Source organism: Panulirus ornatus, chromosome 9 (genome assembly GCF_036320965.1).
Source record: "Panulirus ornatus isolate Po-2019 chromosome 9, ASM3632096v1, whole genome shotgun sequence".
In the NCBI taxonomy this organism is placed as follows: Eukaryota; Metazoa; Arthropoda; class Malacostraca; order Decapoda; family Palinuridae; genus Panulirus; species Panulirus ornatus.
Genome location: NC_092232.1, coordinates 30,305,477 through 30,320,577, shown reverse-complemented (window position 1 = coordinate 30,320,577; position 15,101 = coordinate 30,305,477). Strand labels below are relative to the sequence as shown.

The window sequence follows — 15,101 nt, the reverse complement described above, 5'->3', positions numbered from 1 at the left end:
CAGCAGTAGTAAGGTGGGTGATGGTGGTGGTGTCAGCAGTAGTAAGGTGGGTGGTGGTGTCAGCAGTAGTAAGGTGGGTGATGGTGGTGTCTGCAGTAGTAAGGTGGGTGGGTGGGGGTGGTGTCTGCAGTAGTAAGGTGGGTGGTGGTGGTGGTGTCAGCAGTAGTAAGGTGGGTGATGGTGGTGGTGTCAGCAGTAGTAAGGTGGGTGGTGGTGGTGGTGTCAGCAGTAGTAAGGTGGGTGGTGGTGGGGATCATACGGGGTGTGTGACAGTGGTGGTGGTTGGGATGGGGGTCGCCATCATTACGTAAGGGTGGCCGGGCTGGGGTCTGGGCGGGCGCGCCTCAATCAGCCAGCCCAGCACCACACACAGCTTACCCTCATTATGGTGCATCATCAATGCACAGTAAACTGTACTCGCCATAACCAGGCGTCCAATACTGTAATTTTCTCCAGTATCCTTATGGAAAGTGTATTGACATTGTCGTATTTTATAAAGAGGGTTTTAGCTTCCCGAACACACACACACACACACACATATATATATATATATATATATATATATATATATATATATATATATATATATATATATATATATATATATATATATATATATTTATTATACTATGTCGCTGTCTACCGCGTTAGCAAGGTAGCGCAAGGAAACAGACGAGAGAATGGCCCAACCCACTCACATACACATGTATATACATACACGTCCACACACGCACATATATATATACCTATACATCTCAACGTATACATATATATACACACACAGACATATACATATGTACACATGTACATAATTCATACTGTCTGCCCTTATTCTTTCCCGTCGCCACCCCGCCACATGAAATAACAACCCCCTCCCCCCGCATGTGCGCGAGGTAGCGCTAGGAAAAGACAACAAAGGCCACATTTGTTCACACTCAGTCTCTGGCTGTCATGTATAATGCACCGAAACCACAGCTCCCTTTCCACATCCTGGTCCCACAAAAATTTCCATGGTTTACCTCAGAAGCTTCACATGCCCTGGTTCAATCCATTGACAGCACGTCGACCCCGGTATACCACATCGCTCCGATTCACTCTATTCCTTGCACGCCTTTCACCCTCTTGCATGTTCAGGCCCCGATCACTCAAAATCTTTTTCACTCCATCTTTCCACCTCCAATTTGGTCTCCCACTTCTCGTTCCCTCCACCTCCGACACATATATCCTCTTGGTCAATCTTTCCTCACTCATTCTCTCCATGTGACCAAATCATTTCAAAACACACTCTTCTGCTCTCTCAACCACACTTTTTTTTTTTTACCACACATCTCTCTTACCCTTTCATTACTTACTCGATCAAACCACTTCACACCACATATTGTTCTCAAACATCTCATTTCCAGCACATCCACCCTCCTCCGCACAACTTTATCTATAGCCCACGTCTCGCAACCATATAACATTGTTGGAACCACTATTCCTTCAAACATACCCAATTTTGCTTTCCCAGATAACGTTCTCGACTTCCACACACTTTTCAACGCTCCCAGAAGTTTCGCCCCCTCCCCCACCCTATGATTTACTTCCGCTTCCATGGTTCCATCCGCTGCCAAATCCACTCCCATATATATATATATATATATATATATATATATATATATATATATATATATACCTTATACTTATTTGCCGTTTCCTGTGTTAGCGAGTAAGCGCCAGGAAACATACGAAGAAAGGTCACATTCATTCACACTCAGTCTCTAGCTGTCATGTGTAATGCACCGAAACCACAGCTCCCTATCCACCTCCAGGCCCCACAGACCATTCCATGGTTTACCCCGGGCACTTCATATGCCCTGGTTCAGTCAACTGACAACATGTCGACCCCAGTATACCACATCGTTCCATTTCACATCATCCCATTCATACCTTTCACCCTCCTGCATATTCAGGCCTCGTCCACTCCAAATCCTTTTAATTCCATCTCTTTCACTTCCATCTCCAAATTACTCTTCCTTTTTCCTTGTTCCCTCCACTTCTGACACGTATATCCTCTTTGTGAACCTCACCTCACTCAGATATTTTCAGCACACCATCTTTCAACCATACTTTTCTTATTACCTCACTTCTGGCTTGCCCTATCATTTCTTATGCCATCAACCCTCCACACACACACACACACACACACACACACACACACACACACACACACACACATGGAGGGAACGATAACAAAGAGGAAGGAATAGTTTTTAATATACATGTAGAGAGAGAGAGAGAGAGAGAGAGAGAGAGAGAGAGAGAGAGAGAGAGAGAGAGAGAGAGAGAGAGCAAAGGAGCTTCGAGGTGTGTTGTGACTCACGAAGATATGGACGGTCCTCCGACCAGCCAGCCAGCATTTGCAAGGTACAACAGAGAACAACGTGACGAGTATTGCAGGATAAGGAGAGAGGAACAAAGAAACTATTAATATTGTGGACAAAGTCATCGAAAATTCACAAGTTTCCCATCAATTCAACAGGCGTTTAGTAATCATTTAAAGAATAGCTAATCAGGCTAAGGGATTTAGGGTGAAAAATTGTAGGTGATGATGTAAAGATATGTGAGGAACTGAACAGCGTGTTCAAAGTTGTTTTCACAGTGGAATACACTATAACCCCCAACACCAGAGAGATGGAATGGCTGGAGGAGATCGCTGAGATATCTAGAAAAGACGTTAACAACATTAGGATCCAAGGATCATGGTCCTGATGAAGTGTCACCGTTTGAGTTTAAGATGTGTGCAGCTACACTAAATTAGGATCCAAGGATCATAGTCCTGATGGAGTGTCACCGTTTGAGTTGAAGATGTGTGCAGCTACACTAAATTTACCACCTGAATTATTGTTCAAGACGTCACTGGAGAGAGGTATAGTGCCAATGGAATGGGAGGGTAAACGTCATGCCTGTATTTAAGAAAAGAGATCGCGAACACGCGTTTAAATTTAGTGCGGTCTGCAAGGTTCCGGGAAAGACCATTAGAAAGCAAGTGGATGACTTCCTACGGAGGAGAATTTTCCCAGGTGAGAGACAGCTTGGTTAGGAGGTCATCATGTGTAACAAACCTCTTATGAGAGAGTGAGCTCGGTCCTGGACAAAAGGGAAGGTTGGGTGGACTGTCCGTATCTGGACTGCCAGAAAGCATTTGACACTGTGCCTCACAGGAGGTTGATTAAGGAGCTGGATTAACAAGCAGGAATAAGGGAGGAACCCCATACCATGGATAGATTATCTCGATGGGAGGGAACGAATGACGCATGTCAGAGGCTCCTGTTCTCAAATGGGTCGAGGTGACAAGAGGAGTGCCACAGGGTTTGGTTCTGGGACTCACTCTTCTTGATTTATATCTAAAGACTTGCTTGAAGATATGGAATCCAACCTGAATATGTTTACAGATGATACAGAAGTCACGAGGAAAGTATTCAGCAAGCAGGATTGCATAAGCATACAAGGGAACTGAAACAGATTCCAAAGCTGATCTGAAACGTGATTGATGCAATTCAACCCAAGCAAATGTAATGTAATGAGGTGGTTGAGAAAAATGGCCTCAATGTGATTACAACTGATGTTCTATGATGACATATCAGTTTTATGTGTTGAAAACAGTAAGAGGAAAAAAATAACCAGGACAGCGTGATATGCAGTTTACCATGTTCTGGATGTCCGACTACATTACTAGGGGCAACAGGGCGAGGTATTGCTTAAAAGGATCAGCGAACATAAAGCTGATTACGTCAACACAGGACACAGAATACGTCTGTTGTCCACAAAGACAAGTGCCAATACAGTGCATGAGGGACTGAGCACGTAGGTACGAGAACCCGTGGAAGTTTCTCACATATTCGCGGATGAAGTAATAAACAGCCGTGAGGGCTGTACACATTGGGCCGGACCAGGGGCAAAAATGGCGGTCACAGAAAGCAGGGGAACACGACGTTGGAATGAGAAACATGGCCGGCTGAGAATAAGGAACGCAGAGCAGCGTCCAACGAGGTAGCATTCCCATGCGGGGATATATAAACTTGTATCTTACCCACTTTCTCTGAGGAAGGTTTCTGCGCAAGCCGGAACGTTCCAAGAATATAACTCAGAAGCTCTCCCGTGTGTTTACTCGCCAACCCAATTTGCATATTTGTCCTAATGAATAATTCTCACTCGCACACACACAACTCTACTAGGCTAGTGATGGGTAGTATGTGCTAGGCCAGTGATGGGCGGTCTGTGTCGGGCAGTGATGGGCGGTCTGGACTAGGCAATTGATGGACAGTGTTTGCTGGGCTAGTGAAGGGCAATATGTGCTGGGTTAGCTGATGGGCAGCCTGAGCTGGGCCAGTGATGGGCAGTCCGTGCTCGGCCACTGATGTTCAGTCTGTGCTGGGCCAGTGATGGGCAGTCCGTGCTGGGCCACTGATGGGCAGCTTGTGCTGGGATAGTTATGGGCAGTCTTTGTTGGGTCAGTGATGGGAGTCAGTGCTGGGTTATTAATGAGAAGTTTCTGGGCCAATAATGGGAAGTTTATACTGGGCAAGTGATAGATAGCCTGTGCTGGGCCAGTGATGGGCAATCTGTGTTGGGTGAGCTATAGGAAGTTTGTGCTGGGCTATTGATGGACAGTCTGTGCTGGGGCAGTGATGGGCAGGCTGTGTTGGGCCAATGATGAGCACTGATGTGGTCTGTGATGGGCCAGTGATGGGAAGTAGGTGCTGGGAAAGTGTTGGGCAGTCTATGCTGGGGCAGTGATGGGTAGTCTGTTTTGGTTCAGTGGTCAGCAGCCTGTGTTGAGTCAGTGATGGGCATTCTGTGTTGGGCCAGTGATGAGCACTGTGATGCAAAGTCTGTGATGGGCCAGTGACGGGAAGTAGGTGCTGGGAAAGAGCTGGGCAGTCTATGCTGGGCCAGTGATGGGTAGTCTGTTTTGGTTCAGTGATCGGCAGTCTGTGCTGAGCCAGTGATGGACATTCTGTGTAGGGCCATTCGTGGGCAATCTGTGTTGGGCAGTTTCTGTTGGGTCTGTGAAGGGCAGTCTGTTCAGAGTCAGAGATTAATGGTCTCTTCTTGACCAATAATTTCCTATTTGTACTTAACAAGAAGAGAGCTTTACATTCGTCTGTTGTAGTGTTTAAACTGTCAGGAAGACCTTTCAATATTAATAGGCTACTGACATTCACTGTCTCCTTGCTTTGACCATTGCAACTACCTACTCTACCTGTACACTGAACCAAAATATCTTTACATCCTTCTTGATAAGCCTCTTTTTCTGCATGTGGTCATGTCTTCTGGTAACTCTAGTACTGCACCTCGTGAATAACAGTTTACTGTCAACTTCATCTTGTTTACTTAGGAACTTAAAGGCTGTTATAAAGTTTCACCTTTATCTTCTCTCAACTCTTCACTGTAGCTCAGCTCTCTATTTCAGGTAGGATCTTGGTTGCTCTTCTCTGGACTCTCTTAGTCACAACTCAGTGCTTTTCTAGGTGCATAATCCTTCTTGAATCTTTGTTATGAAGATCTTACTTAACATTTGTAGGCAATTTTAATATCTGCCAATAAGCAATTTACTTCTTTCAGAAGTAGGTTTGGTGATAGATGAGGTACACTGTTGATCAACCCCTTAGATTTCTTTCACATGTCAATCTCTGCAGCTTATTTAATAACATTCACATTAAGGCATTTTTTGCTTAGTAACATCCTCATTACATTGGCTTACTTGGATTGAATCTCATCAGTTATTTATCAGACCAACTTTGGAGTTTGTTTAGGACTCCCTGTAAACTAATGCAATCGTTTTCATTTGTAATTTCCCTCATGACTTGACATCTGCAAACATGTTGAGTAACCATCGAGTCTTTCAGGCAAATCATTCACATACACCAAGAATAGAGGTAGGCCCAAGACCAAGCCCTGTGGCATCCACTTATATTGTCAGCCCATTTTGAGAACGTTTGTGTGTTTAGTGTATTATTATGTAATTATCCATATTTACTGAACTAGAAGGTAGTCCCCATCTCTTTAATATTCTCTACTCTCATACAACTTTTTGAATTTATGTATGCTGGCTGCATTAACCATGTATTCAATCATTATATTCAATCATCCTCCACTCTGATACTATAGAAGTACTTATGTTCAGTGCCTCTTTGTGGCCTCCTTTCTTATACACAGGTATGATGTTTGCCATTTTCCTCTCCCTTGGTACTTTGTTTTTCTCTGGCAACATCCTGAACAGTATTTCAAGAGGACTGTCCAGTGTTATCTTACTGTAAACATCTCCAGCACATATATGTTATGAAATTTCATCGGGACCAAGAGCCTCGCATAGGTCAAGACTTTTCAACATTTCTTTGATGATTTATGGGTGACTGTGATATCTAATATAACTATTTCATGTTTCTAATGAAGTTTATGGATAAGATGTGGAGTCATAAATCAGCTGGGACTTCAAATAAGAATGCAAAAGTTTAGAGCCATGATCATAGCATGGCACACTGATCTACATCTGGTATGAAAGTGGTGTGGCACATTGAAAGGGTTAATGGATGCCTAAACTGATTAGCCTCAAGTAAAAGTACACAGATTCAGTTATTAGCTGACTACAAAAATATATATGAAGCAAAGACAAGGAAGAAAAATAGATACTGTTTTCATACATTCTTAAGGCATTTAATTGGAAAAAACAGACTCTTGTTAGGTAAAACTGCAAAACATAGGTCAACTAAGAAAATGAATCGAGGGGTTCCTTACGAACAGATTCAAAGCACATACAGATTATAAAGAATACATGTTTTTAAAATCTTTGAACTCCTATAATCCATGGTTTGGCACATAACTGCTAGCTTGGGGTATGAGAGTCACTTGCTCATCATTTTACATAGTACTGTACACAGAGTATTTACATATATTAAAGACAACATATATATCTGCAATAGGTATGCAAGATATTCTGTGAAGTGTTTGTTAAGTTTAGATCTCAGTCTGTAGTCCATATGGTACTAATATCTGTAAAATTCCAAATTCTGAACATTACTCAGTCCAGAAGATTGTGAATTTTTCATATTCTTCCTGGAGTAGCAAATGAAACTGTCTGATGGTGATGCTATATCAAGGTATGTCACAAAGACCTGTGCTAACCTCGGTACTGTTTATGATGAAGACTTCAGACAAAAAAAATGGTAATAGAAAGTCCAGTATGATAAAATGTTTTGAAGGCAACATTGTAATGCAAAAGGAAATGAATGTAATATACAAACAGGTTGAAGAGAATTTTATCTATGTTGTTCATGTTCAATGAGAAGCAATACTGAATACTATTTTATTTATGATCATGAACAGAAGTCAAAAGTAATACACTGGAGAGATTTTAGAAACGATTATCGTGAAAGATGGAAGGAACTTGAACCTTGCAGTTTAGAAAGAGGAGGAGGATAGTATACAGATTAGGTGTGGCAATAAATTAAAGTAATTCAAGAATTGATACACTAGGATTACAGTCATCAAATTATGGAAGAAAGAAAAAGCACACAAATTAAAACACAAAAGTTTTGAGAAAGATATCAGAAATATACAGGAACTTAACCAGAAATATGGACAGGCTCCTAAATGTTATGCCATACAAAATAAAACAAGAAACAGTGCATTGCCTAATACCAAGCCATGAGTTGAATATAAAGAAAAAAAATAATTTGTATAGATTTGTATGCCATGACATTTGACTTTTGTAGGTAGTAGTTGGTAGGTAGCCAATGATTAGAAAAGTATATTACCAGTACTACCTCCCTGGGTATCAGGAGGGTTAGTGACAGCTGTGTAATAAGCCAGCACTTAAGTGGCTGTCAAGTTGCACTTCTCTGACCCAGGTAGCTGTCCTATATTTCTGCTTCACCCACACGTGGACTACTGGCATTCTGTCCACAAACATATAATTTCTTTGTCTCACATAACACTTGACAACACTTAACTCACACAGCCCATTTTTTGTAATTCTACATTTTCCTGTGGTGAGTGCTACGTGGCTAGCCCTGCCTTTTGGCAAAATTGAGAGTATAAGATAGAGGTAGTAGACAGGAACATATAGGTAGGAGCATTAGGTATAAGTAGTAGGTAGGAACATTTGGTAGGAGCATTAGGTGTAAGAAGTCGGTAGGAACATTAGGTAAGAGCCTCTGTAAATACAGCAACACTAGATTTGCCCTTTGCCAGTGGCCTGTCAAGACTGAGGCACTATAGGCTAAGAAGCAGCACTGGAGTTCACTAATTATGGAGACTCTAGTTCCATGGGCACCTTTTTGAGGGAGTTCCAAAGGGAAAGGGCATCAGAGATATAGATGAATAGAGAGGGAGATATTTGTCTTTATGTACTAAATATTTGTTATAAATCTGACCTTTTCATTCAGATCTCTTTCAAAAACTTGTACAAAATCAAGCCTTCCCAGTCAATATGCAAATTCATGCAACTATATGTTCCAAAATATGTCTAGATCATCATCTCCACAAGTGATACTTATAGTATAAAGTTTCTGTTACATGAATGTTCTTCTATCAGGCTAACAAGAATATGTGTACAATCAAACAGATGCAAGTGTGATACCATAATGTCCTGCATACTTTTTTTTATTGTGGAGTAGCAAAAACTGTAGGGTGAAAACTGAACCATTTAAGAACAGACTAGACAGATGGCTAAAAACAGTTTTGGATGAACCCAAGATGTCAACTGCACAATATTCATGGGAACAAAGAATAAAAGTATCATGAAACAAGTGGCATGTGTGATGTACACGAAGTGTTACCATTGCCTCATAACAAGGAATTCTTGCTCTCAATTTTCCCCCTGACCTTATGTGTGTTTTCCAAGTGCTTATATTTTTTTTTGCAGTTGTAAAATCAATTTCTTTCATTTGGTGAATTTTCAATGTCTTATTTTTTCTCAGCTTGTTGTAGATGGTGGCAGTGTGGCTGTTCATCAAGAAGGCAGGTGTAGCCATGCCAGGTGGGAGGAGGGGCTTCCTCCTCTATACATCATCACACCCACCTACCCCAGGGCTGAGCAATTGGCAGAGCTCACACGTACTGCACAGACACTCATGAACATCCCTAATGTGGTATGGATTGTGTCTGAGGATGCTGTAGAAGCTACACCTGCAGTCACAAACTATCTCAATGAATCAGATCTCCATACTGTTTACCTCCGTGGTAAGTTAGATACAGCATTGAATTTAACTTGTACTCTGCTTTCACTATACATTTTCTATGCTAATTTTGGGATTCTGATACTCTGCTTCAAGTTAGATTCAGAGGTGTGGGCACTAAGCATGAAAAAATTCACTTGGTTTCCATTTTTACTTATTTGCTTCCTAAACACTACCACAACTTAGTTTTGTTGTTCTCTAAAACTGCTGTTATCAAACATGCTCACAGAAATTTTTATAAAACTACAAACTGTGCTATAGCATCAATCCTACAAGATTAAAAGAAAAGAATAATTATGACTAAATAACTACATCGATTGCTTACTTTACTTCCTCTTCCACAACGACTTAACTGTCCTAAATTTCCCGATATTGTTGTGATACATCATATTTGTGGTTTATCTTACTCCATTTTGACCAGAGTTGCTATAATTGCCTCAGGACAAGCCAAGTAGGCCAGTAGTAAATATTTTCTTTTGTAACCAAATTTTAGCCAATAGCTTAGGATGTATCTCATTTAAGAGGCAAAAAAATTATCTTCAGTTAAGGTATGCATCATAACTATATATTATGTAATAAACTGTATGCTGAATTGTGTACAGTGAAATTCAGCCCTCCTAAATTCATTCATGAAAAAAATGTAATCTTTGAAAATTGTTCAAGGATAGCTGCTTATCCATGCACTAGTTTTACACTTATAAAAGGAAAAATATTTTCTTTTCATCCTATTCATAAATATAGCAAAATTCTGAACTTTAACCTTTTCTGAATGTTTTAAGTTATTTGATAGATTTAGTGTCACTCCTTTGGTGAGTCAAAAGTGTTAGTAAAACATGCAAGTTAACCACAAATTATCTGATATAAAAAGAGGATTGTTACTATGAAGTGATATCAAACAGTGAAATTGCAGTTTTCAGTCAAAAGGTTATCAATAAATTTTGAGAACTGAATATGGGAATTCTAGAATTTCACAGTAGGAGAGAAATAGAGCACACAGTAGTTGAAACTTATGTAATAATGGTGATGGATCACAACTGATTGAGAACAGCATTACATATATGTAAGGGATGGCTGGATGAGGGTTTTACACCCAATTTTGGTGATAGTAAATATATTAGTGCAAAGTAATACCTCAGCATTACATTTTAAGGATTTTTCATTTGAAGAGGTTGTGTAATTTGGCAGATTTGCCAAAAAATTCATTAATATTGGAAATGGGAGCTTTAAGGGGTGACATAAAACAAAGAATGTCAGCATGATTTTATTATATTGTGGGAACGAATAGAAAAGACTATACAAATATGATAAGAGGAGTTCATTTATTAGGACCACATAAAAAGGATGCTGTAAGTTATATGAGCACTGTGTAATTACTTATAAGAGCAGGTACAGTAAGAAATTCATTTGGAGAATTAGCATGAGCCACCCCCTGAGATGTATCATTCAAGAAAGAAATTAGAGTTGGAATTTTTGTCCCATTGTAGCTGAGGTGATTTGGACAATTTTGTTTAAGTCATGGCTATCTTGGATTTGATATATGTATCAATGTAATTCCTGCCCCCAGAGTCCCCTCTATTCATATAAAGCTCCTGTGGCAATTAGGAAGCTGGACACATCCACGTACTGGGACCTCAGGTCATACAGTATTGTGATTTGTGTACTTAATCAAAGGAGTAGTAAGTGCTTGATGTCTTCTTTATTCTAGTTGCATTGTGGCATGAAGGTTCTTGGGGATATACTGAAACAGTGTTTGTAATGATGCAATGATGGGTGATGTAAAGAGAGTAAGTGGGAGAGTGTCACACATGTCTGTCTAGGGGAGTGTGGTTTCTGATGGGTGTATATCTGGTGGGTTGGAGTTTAAGACTGAGATGGGAGTTTGGTTCTTTAGTGCTTGTCAGGTTATTTCAGTGTGTATGTGTTTTGTCAGTGTTATATCTGCATGAGATATCTGCATGGGATCTGTGAGTAGAGATTACTGGATTGTGAGGCATGGGTAACCTTTTTATTTCTACTTGGAAGTTGGTGGTCTGTTATAGTGATTTGGATGGAATGGGTCTAGTGCTGTTGCACTAAATTGAGTGCTGAACATGTTGGTGTAGGACTATACTAAAAGGATCTTTGTTTCAGTGTAAGGGTACTGAGTGTTTATAGTTGCCAGGAAGCCAGTTATTTTTCTGAATGCACTATTTTTGTGGTTTACAGCTTTGTTTTATTTGCTTTTGATAGGGTGGAAGATCATGCTGGTGAGGCATACTTTAAACTGGAACAAATGAATTGTCTGTATAGGATGCTGAGGGATTCTTTTTCTCATCCAAATCTGGTGCCAGTTAGTGTTCTGAGGCAATTAGCTGCTTTGCTTTTGCTTTGCTTTTGTTTCGATGTCGTTGGTGTTGGGAGGGGTGAATGTTGTCCATTCAACATGACTGGACAGTGTGAGCTAGATTCATGTCTGTCTGGGGTTAAAAGCATGTTTGAAGACTTCTTTGGAGATACAGACACTCTGTTCTGGATAAGCTATTGTTCCAGTTGTATAATGTAGTGCTAAACATTTGATGTTGATTAACACTCACATCCCTGAACCTCAAAGTGCCCTACTCATACATCAATTGCAACCTCTCAGTATCCTCAACCTATGCAACTAGCCAACCAAATTCCCAATCCACCACTTTCAGCAGCAGAATTCACCAGACATCACATTCTGCTCACCAGCACTATACACAAGAACCAACTGGAGCACCATACAGGAACTACGTTCTGAGCACTAATTCATCCTTTCTAATCTGCCCACCTCCCACCTTTTGCATGCCACAAGCATCTCTTGCACATGCCATCACTGCTTCTCTAAATATTTCTCTTTCCCCACCCACTCCCTTAACTTCATTTGCTCTCACTTTTTATTGTTCTACACTTAATTTCTCTGGTATTTCTTCACACAAGTCTCCTTTCCAAGCTCACTTACTCTCTTCTCTCTGAAATGGTCTCCTCATTTTTGAAGACCTCTACAAATCTTCATCCTCACCTCTGCAAGATAGTAATCAGACATCCTTTCAGCTGCCCGTCTCAGCTTATTTTCATCCAGAAGTCTCTTTTTTACACACCTATTGATTAAAACGGAATCTAATAATGCCAGTTGACCATCTCTCCTATTAACATATATATACTTGTATCTTTCTTTTTAATCCAGGTATATACTATCACCAGTCTTCAGCACACAACTCTACAAGCTCTTCACCCTTGAGTTTCATTTCACCCAGAGCCAGAACATCCAGTTTTCTTTCCCCCAAACATACTACCTATCTCTCCTCTCTTTTCAGACACCCCAATTTGAGCCTTCGAGGAGGATGAGCACTCCTTGCTTGACTCATTCTGTTTCTTCTTTTAGAAAGTAAATTACAAGAAGGGGAGGGTTTCCAGCACTCAGCTCCCACCCCCTTTAGTCGCCTTCTGTGACACACAGGGAATACTGATGAGGTACAATCCTTTCTCCCCTACCATTTCATATGTATATAAAATGTTTACTACCTTCCAGTCGGTTTATTCATTTTTTCTCAGCACATGTTTTGCTTCATCAGATAAGTTGTAAATTAATGTCTTAACTCGTTGGGTCAACTTTTCTTTCCTGAGGTCTCTTCATCTGGGAAAGTCTGGTGGAGGTAGAGAGTGGGATCATTTGGGACACAGGAGAGGATAACTGTAGTGTCCTGGCTTGGCCTGTACTATGATGGTTTATGAAAGCTTTTGGAGCAACACCAAGTTACTGGAGGTGCAAGACTCTGGTGAAGAAGAAGTAATGTAGGTCGAGTAACAAGACAGACTTGGCAGATGAGGATGTCATATGAAGCAGGAACACGTGGGAGAAGTGCAAGGCTGCCCAGTCAACGTGGAGTCTACCTCCTGTAGGAGGTGGTGGATGTGGCCCGTATTGTGGCTCCTGCAGTGTGCATGGGTTGCAGGAGGCTCCTGAAGAGGCACTAAGGATGCAGGAGTGCTACAGACGTGGCTGTAGGTCCCTTGTTACAGCTGCTGCTCGTGATGGGCGGAGGCAATCTCACACGAGTCCTACTGAAGACAGACATCAGAGATGAGGTACCACAGTGAAACCTGAGAAGATGATACATCAGGAGTCATGTTGGGTGACGGAGGAGACACTCTTTTTGGCAGCTTGAGTCTGGAGTCACATCACCAAGGCTTCAGGTACTGGAGTGGTGCACTTGTTGTCTGGTATTGAGTCAACCCCCTGACTGACTGCATTGCTGCACTGATACCTGGGTATACAAAAGGCAGGAAGATCAGGTCATTGAAGCCGAGTGTCGCCAGCTCTGACCTCTCTATCCATGGTGGTGGACTGACAGCAGTTATTCTAATGGAAAGAGTCAGATCATCTATAATTACAGCAGCATCTTCTGATTTGCCACTGCCGAACATCAAGTATGGAGGTCACAGGTTAATAACACAGGGATGGCCATAGGCTGGGCCACTAGGCTCGTTTCTCTGGAGATTAGGTCAGGTGAGGTCGCCTGTTTTGACCTGGCACTAAATCTGGGCGGCGTTAGTAAGACAACACTGTGGAGCGATAGTGGGGTCGCTACAGTTTATATTCCCGTATGTAAATACATAGTCTTTATTACATGTGGTCCCAAAGGGTCGTGACAATGTTTCAGTATTATCGTCTTTTTATCAAATTGATGATGAGTGAGATTTATGTTATGCTGTTGTTTGTACTGTTGCTGTATGTACTGTTGTTGTTTGTACTGTTGCATAATTACTTTAGAAGTATAGTGGTGTGGTTGTCATACTGATGTAGTTCATGTTGTTTTGAAGTTTACAACCTTCAGCTTACTTGTAAACTACATACAATGGTAGACTCTAGTGGGCTACTGCTCTGTGTGATGTTTCTCATGATGCACTCTCTCTTTTCTCTTTCACCAGCACCTTTACTTCTTCATTCCACCCCCCACTACCCTTTCTAATCTGTCCACCTCCCACCTTTCTCATGTCAAATGCATCTCTTGCACATGCCATCACTGCTTCCCTAAATACATCCCATTCCTCACGTTCACCCCTCACGTAATTTACTCTCACCTTTTGCCATTCTACACTCAATCTCTCCTGGTACTTCCTCAAACAAGTCTCCTTTCCAAGCTCTTTTACTCTCACCACTCTCTTCTCCCTAATATTGTCTTCTCTTTTTTGAAAACCTCTACAAATCTTCACTTTTGCCTCCACAAGATAGTGATCAGACATCCCACCAGCTGCCTCTGATCACATTTACATCCAAAAGTTTCTCTTTTACATGCCTATTAATTAATCCATAATTTCATAATGCCCATTGACCTTCTTTCCTACTTACATACATATACTTGTGTATATCTCCCTATTTAAACCAGTTTTTCGCAATCTCCCATCACTTTCATCACACAACTCCACAAGCTCTTCGCCATTTCCATTTATAACACTGAATACCCCATATGCAACAATTATACCCTCAAATGCTACATTACTTACTTTCGCATTTAAATCACCCATCACTAATACCCAGTCTCATGCACCAAATTTGCTGACGCACTCACTCAGCTGCTCCCAAAAAACCTTCTTCATGATGTTTCTTCTCGTGGCCAGGTGCATAAGCACCAATAATCACCTATCTTTCACCATCTACTTTCAGTTTTACCCACATCTAAGAAGAACTTACTTCCTTACACTATATCACACATTCCCACAACTCCTGCTTCAGGAACAGTGCTACTCCTTCCTTAGGTCTTGAACTCTCATCAACCCCTGACTTTATTTCCAAGACTATTTTCAAACCATTTATCCCTGAGGTAGGGGAGAAAGAATTCTACCTCCGTATCCCCCGCGAGTCGTAGGTGACTAAAA

General features: G+C 41.1%; 2 protein-coding genes across 2 annotated transcripts in view; one reads left to right on the top strand and one right to left on the bottom strand.

Moving 5' to 3' along the window:
* Nucleotides 1–15,101, bottom strand: part of LOC139750309 (coiled-coil domain-containing protein 39-like) — a 512,953-nt gene that overhangs the window by 391,405 nt on the left and 106,447 nt on the right. The gene's annotated exons all lie outside the window — the stretch shown is intronic.
* LOC139750308 (galactosylgalactosylxylosylprotein 3-beta-glucuronosyltransferase P-like) overlaps nt 1–15,101 on the top strand; it is a 156,961-nt gene that overhangs the window by 123,657 nt on the left and 18,203 nt on the right. Inside the window, exon 4 of the mRNA XM_071664949.1 lies at nt 8,964–9,225. Within this exon, the coding sequence (XP_071521050.1) occupies nt 8,964–9,225 (262 nt within the window). The remainder of the gene's footprint in view (nt 1–8,963; nt 9,226–15,101) is intronic.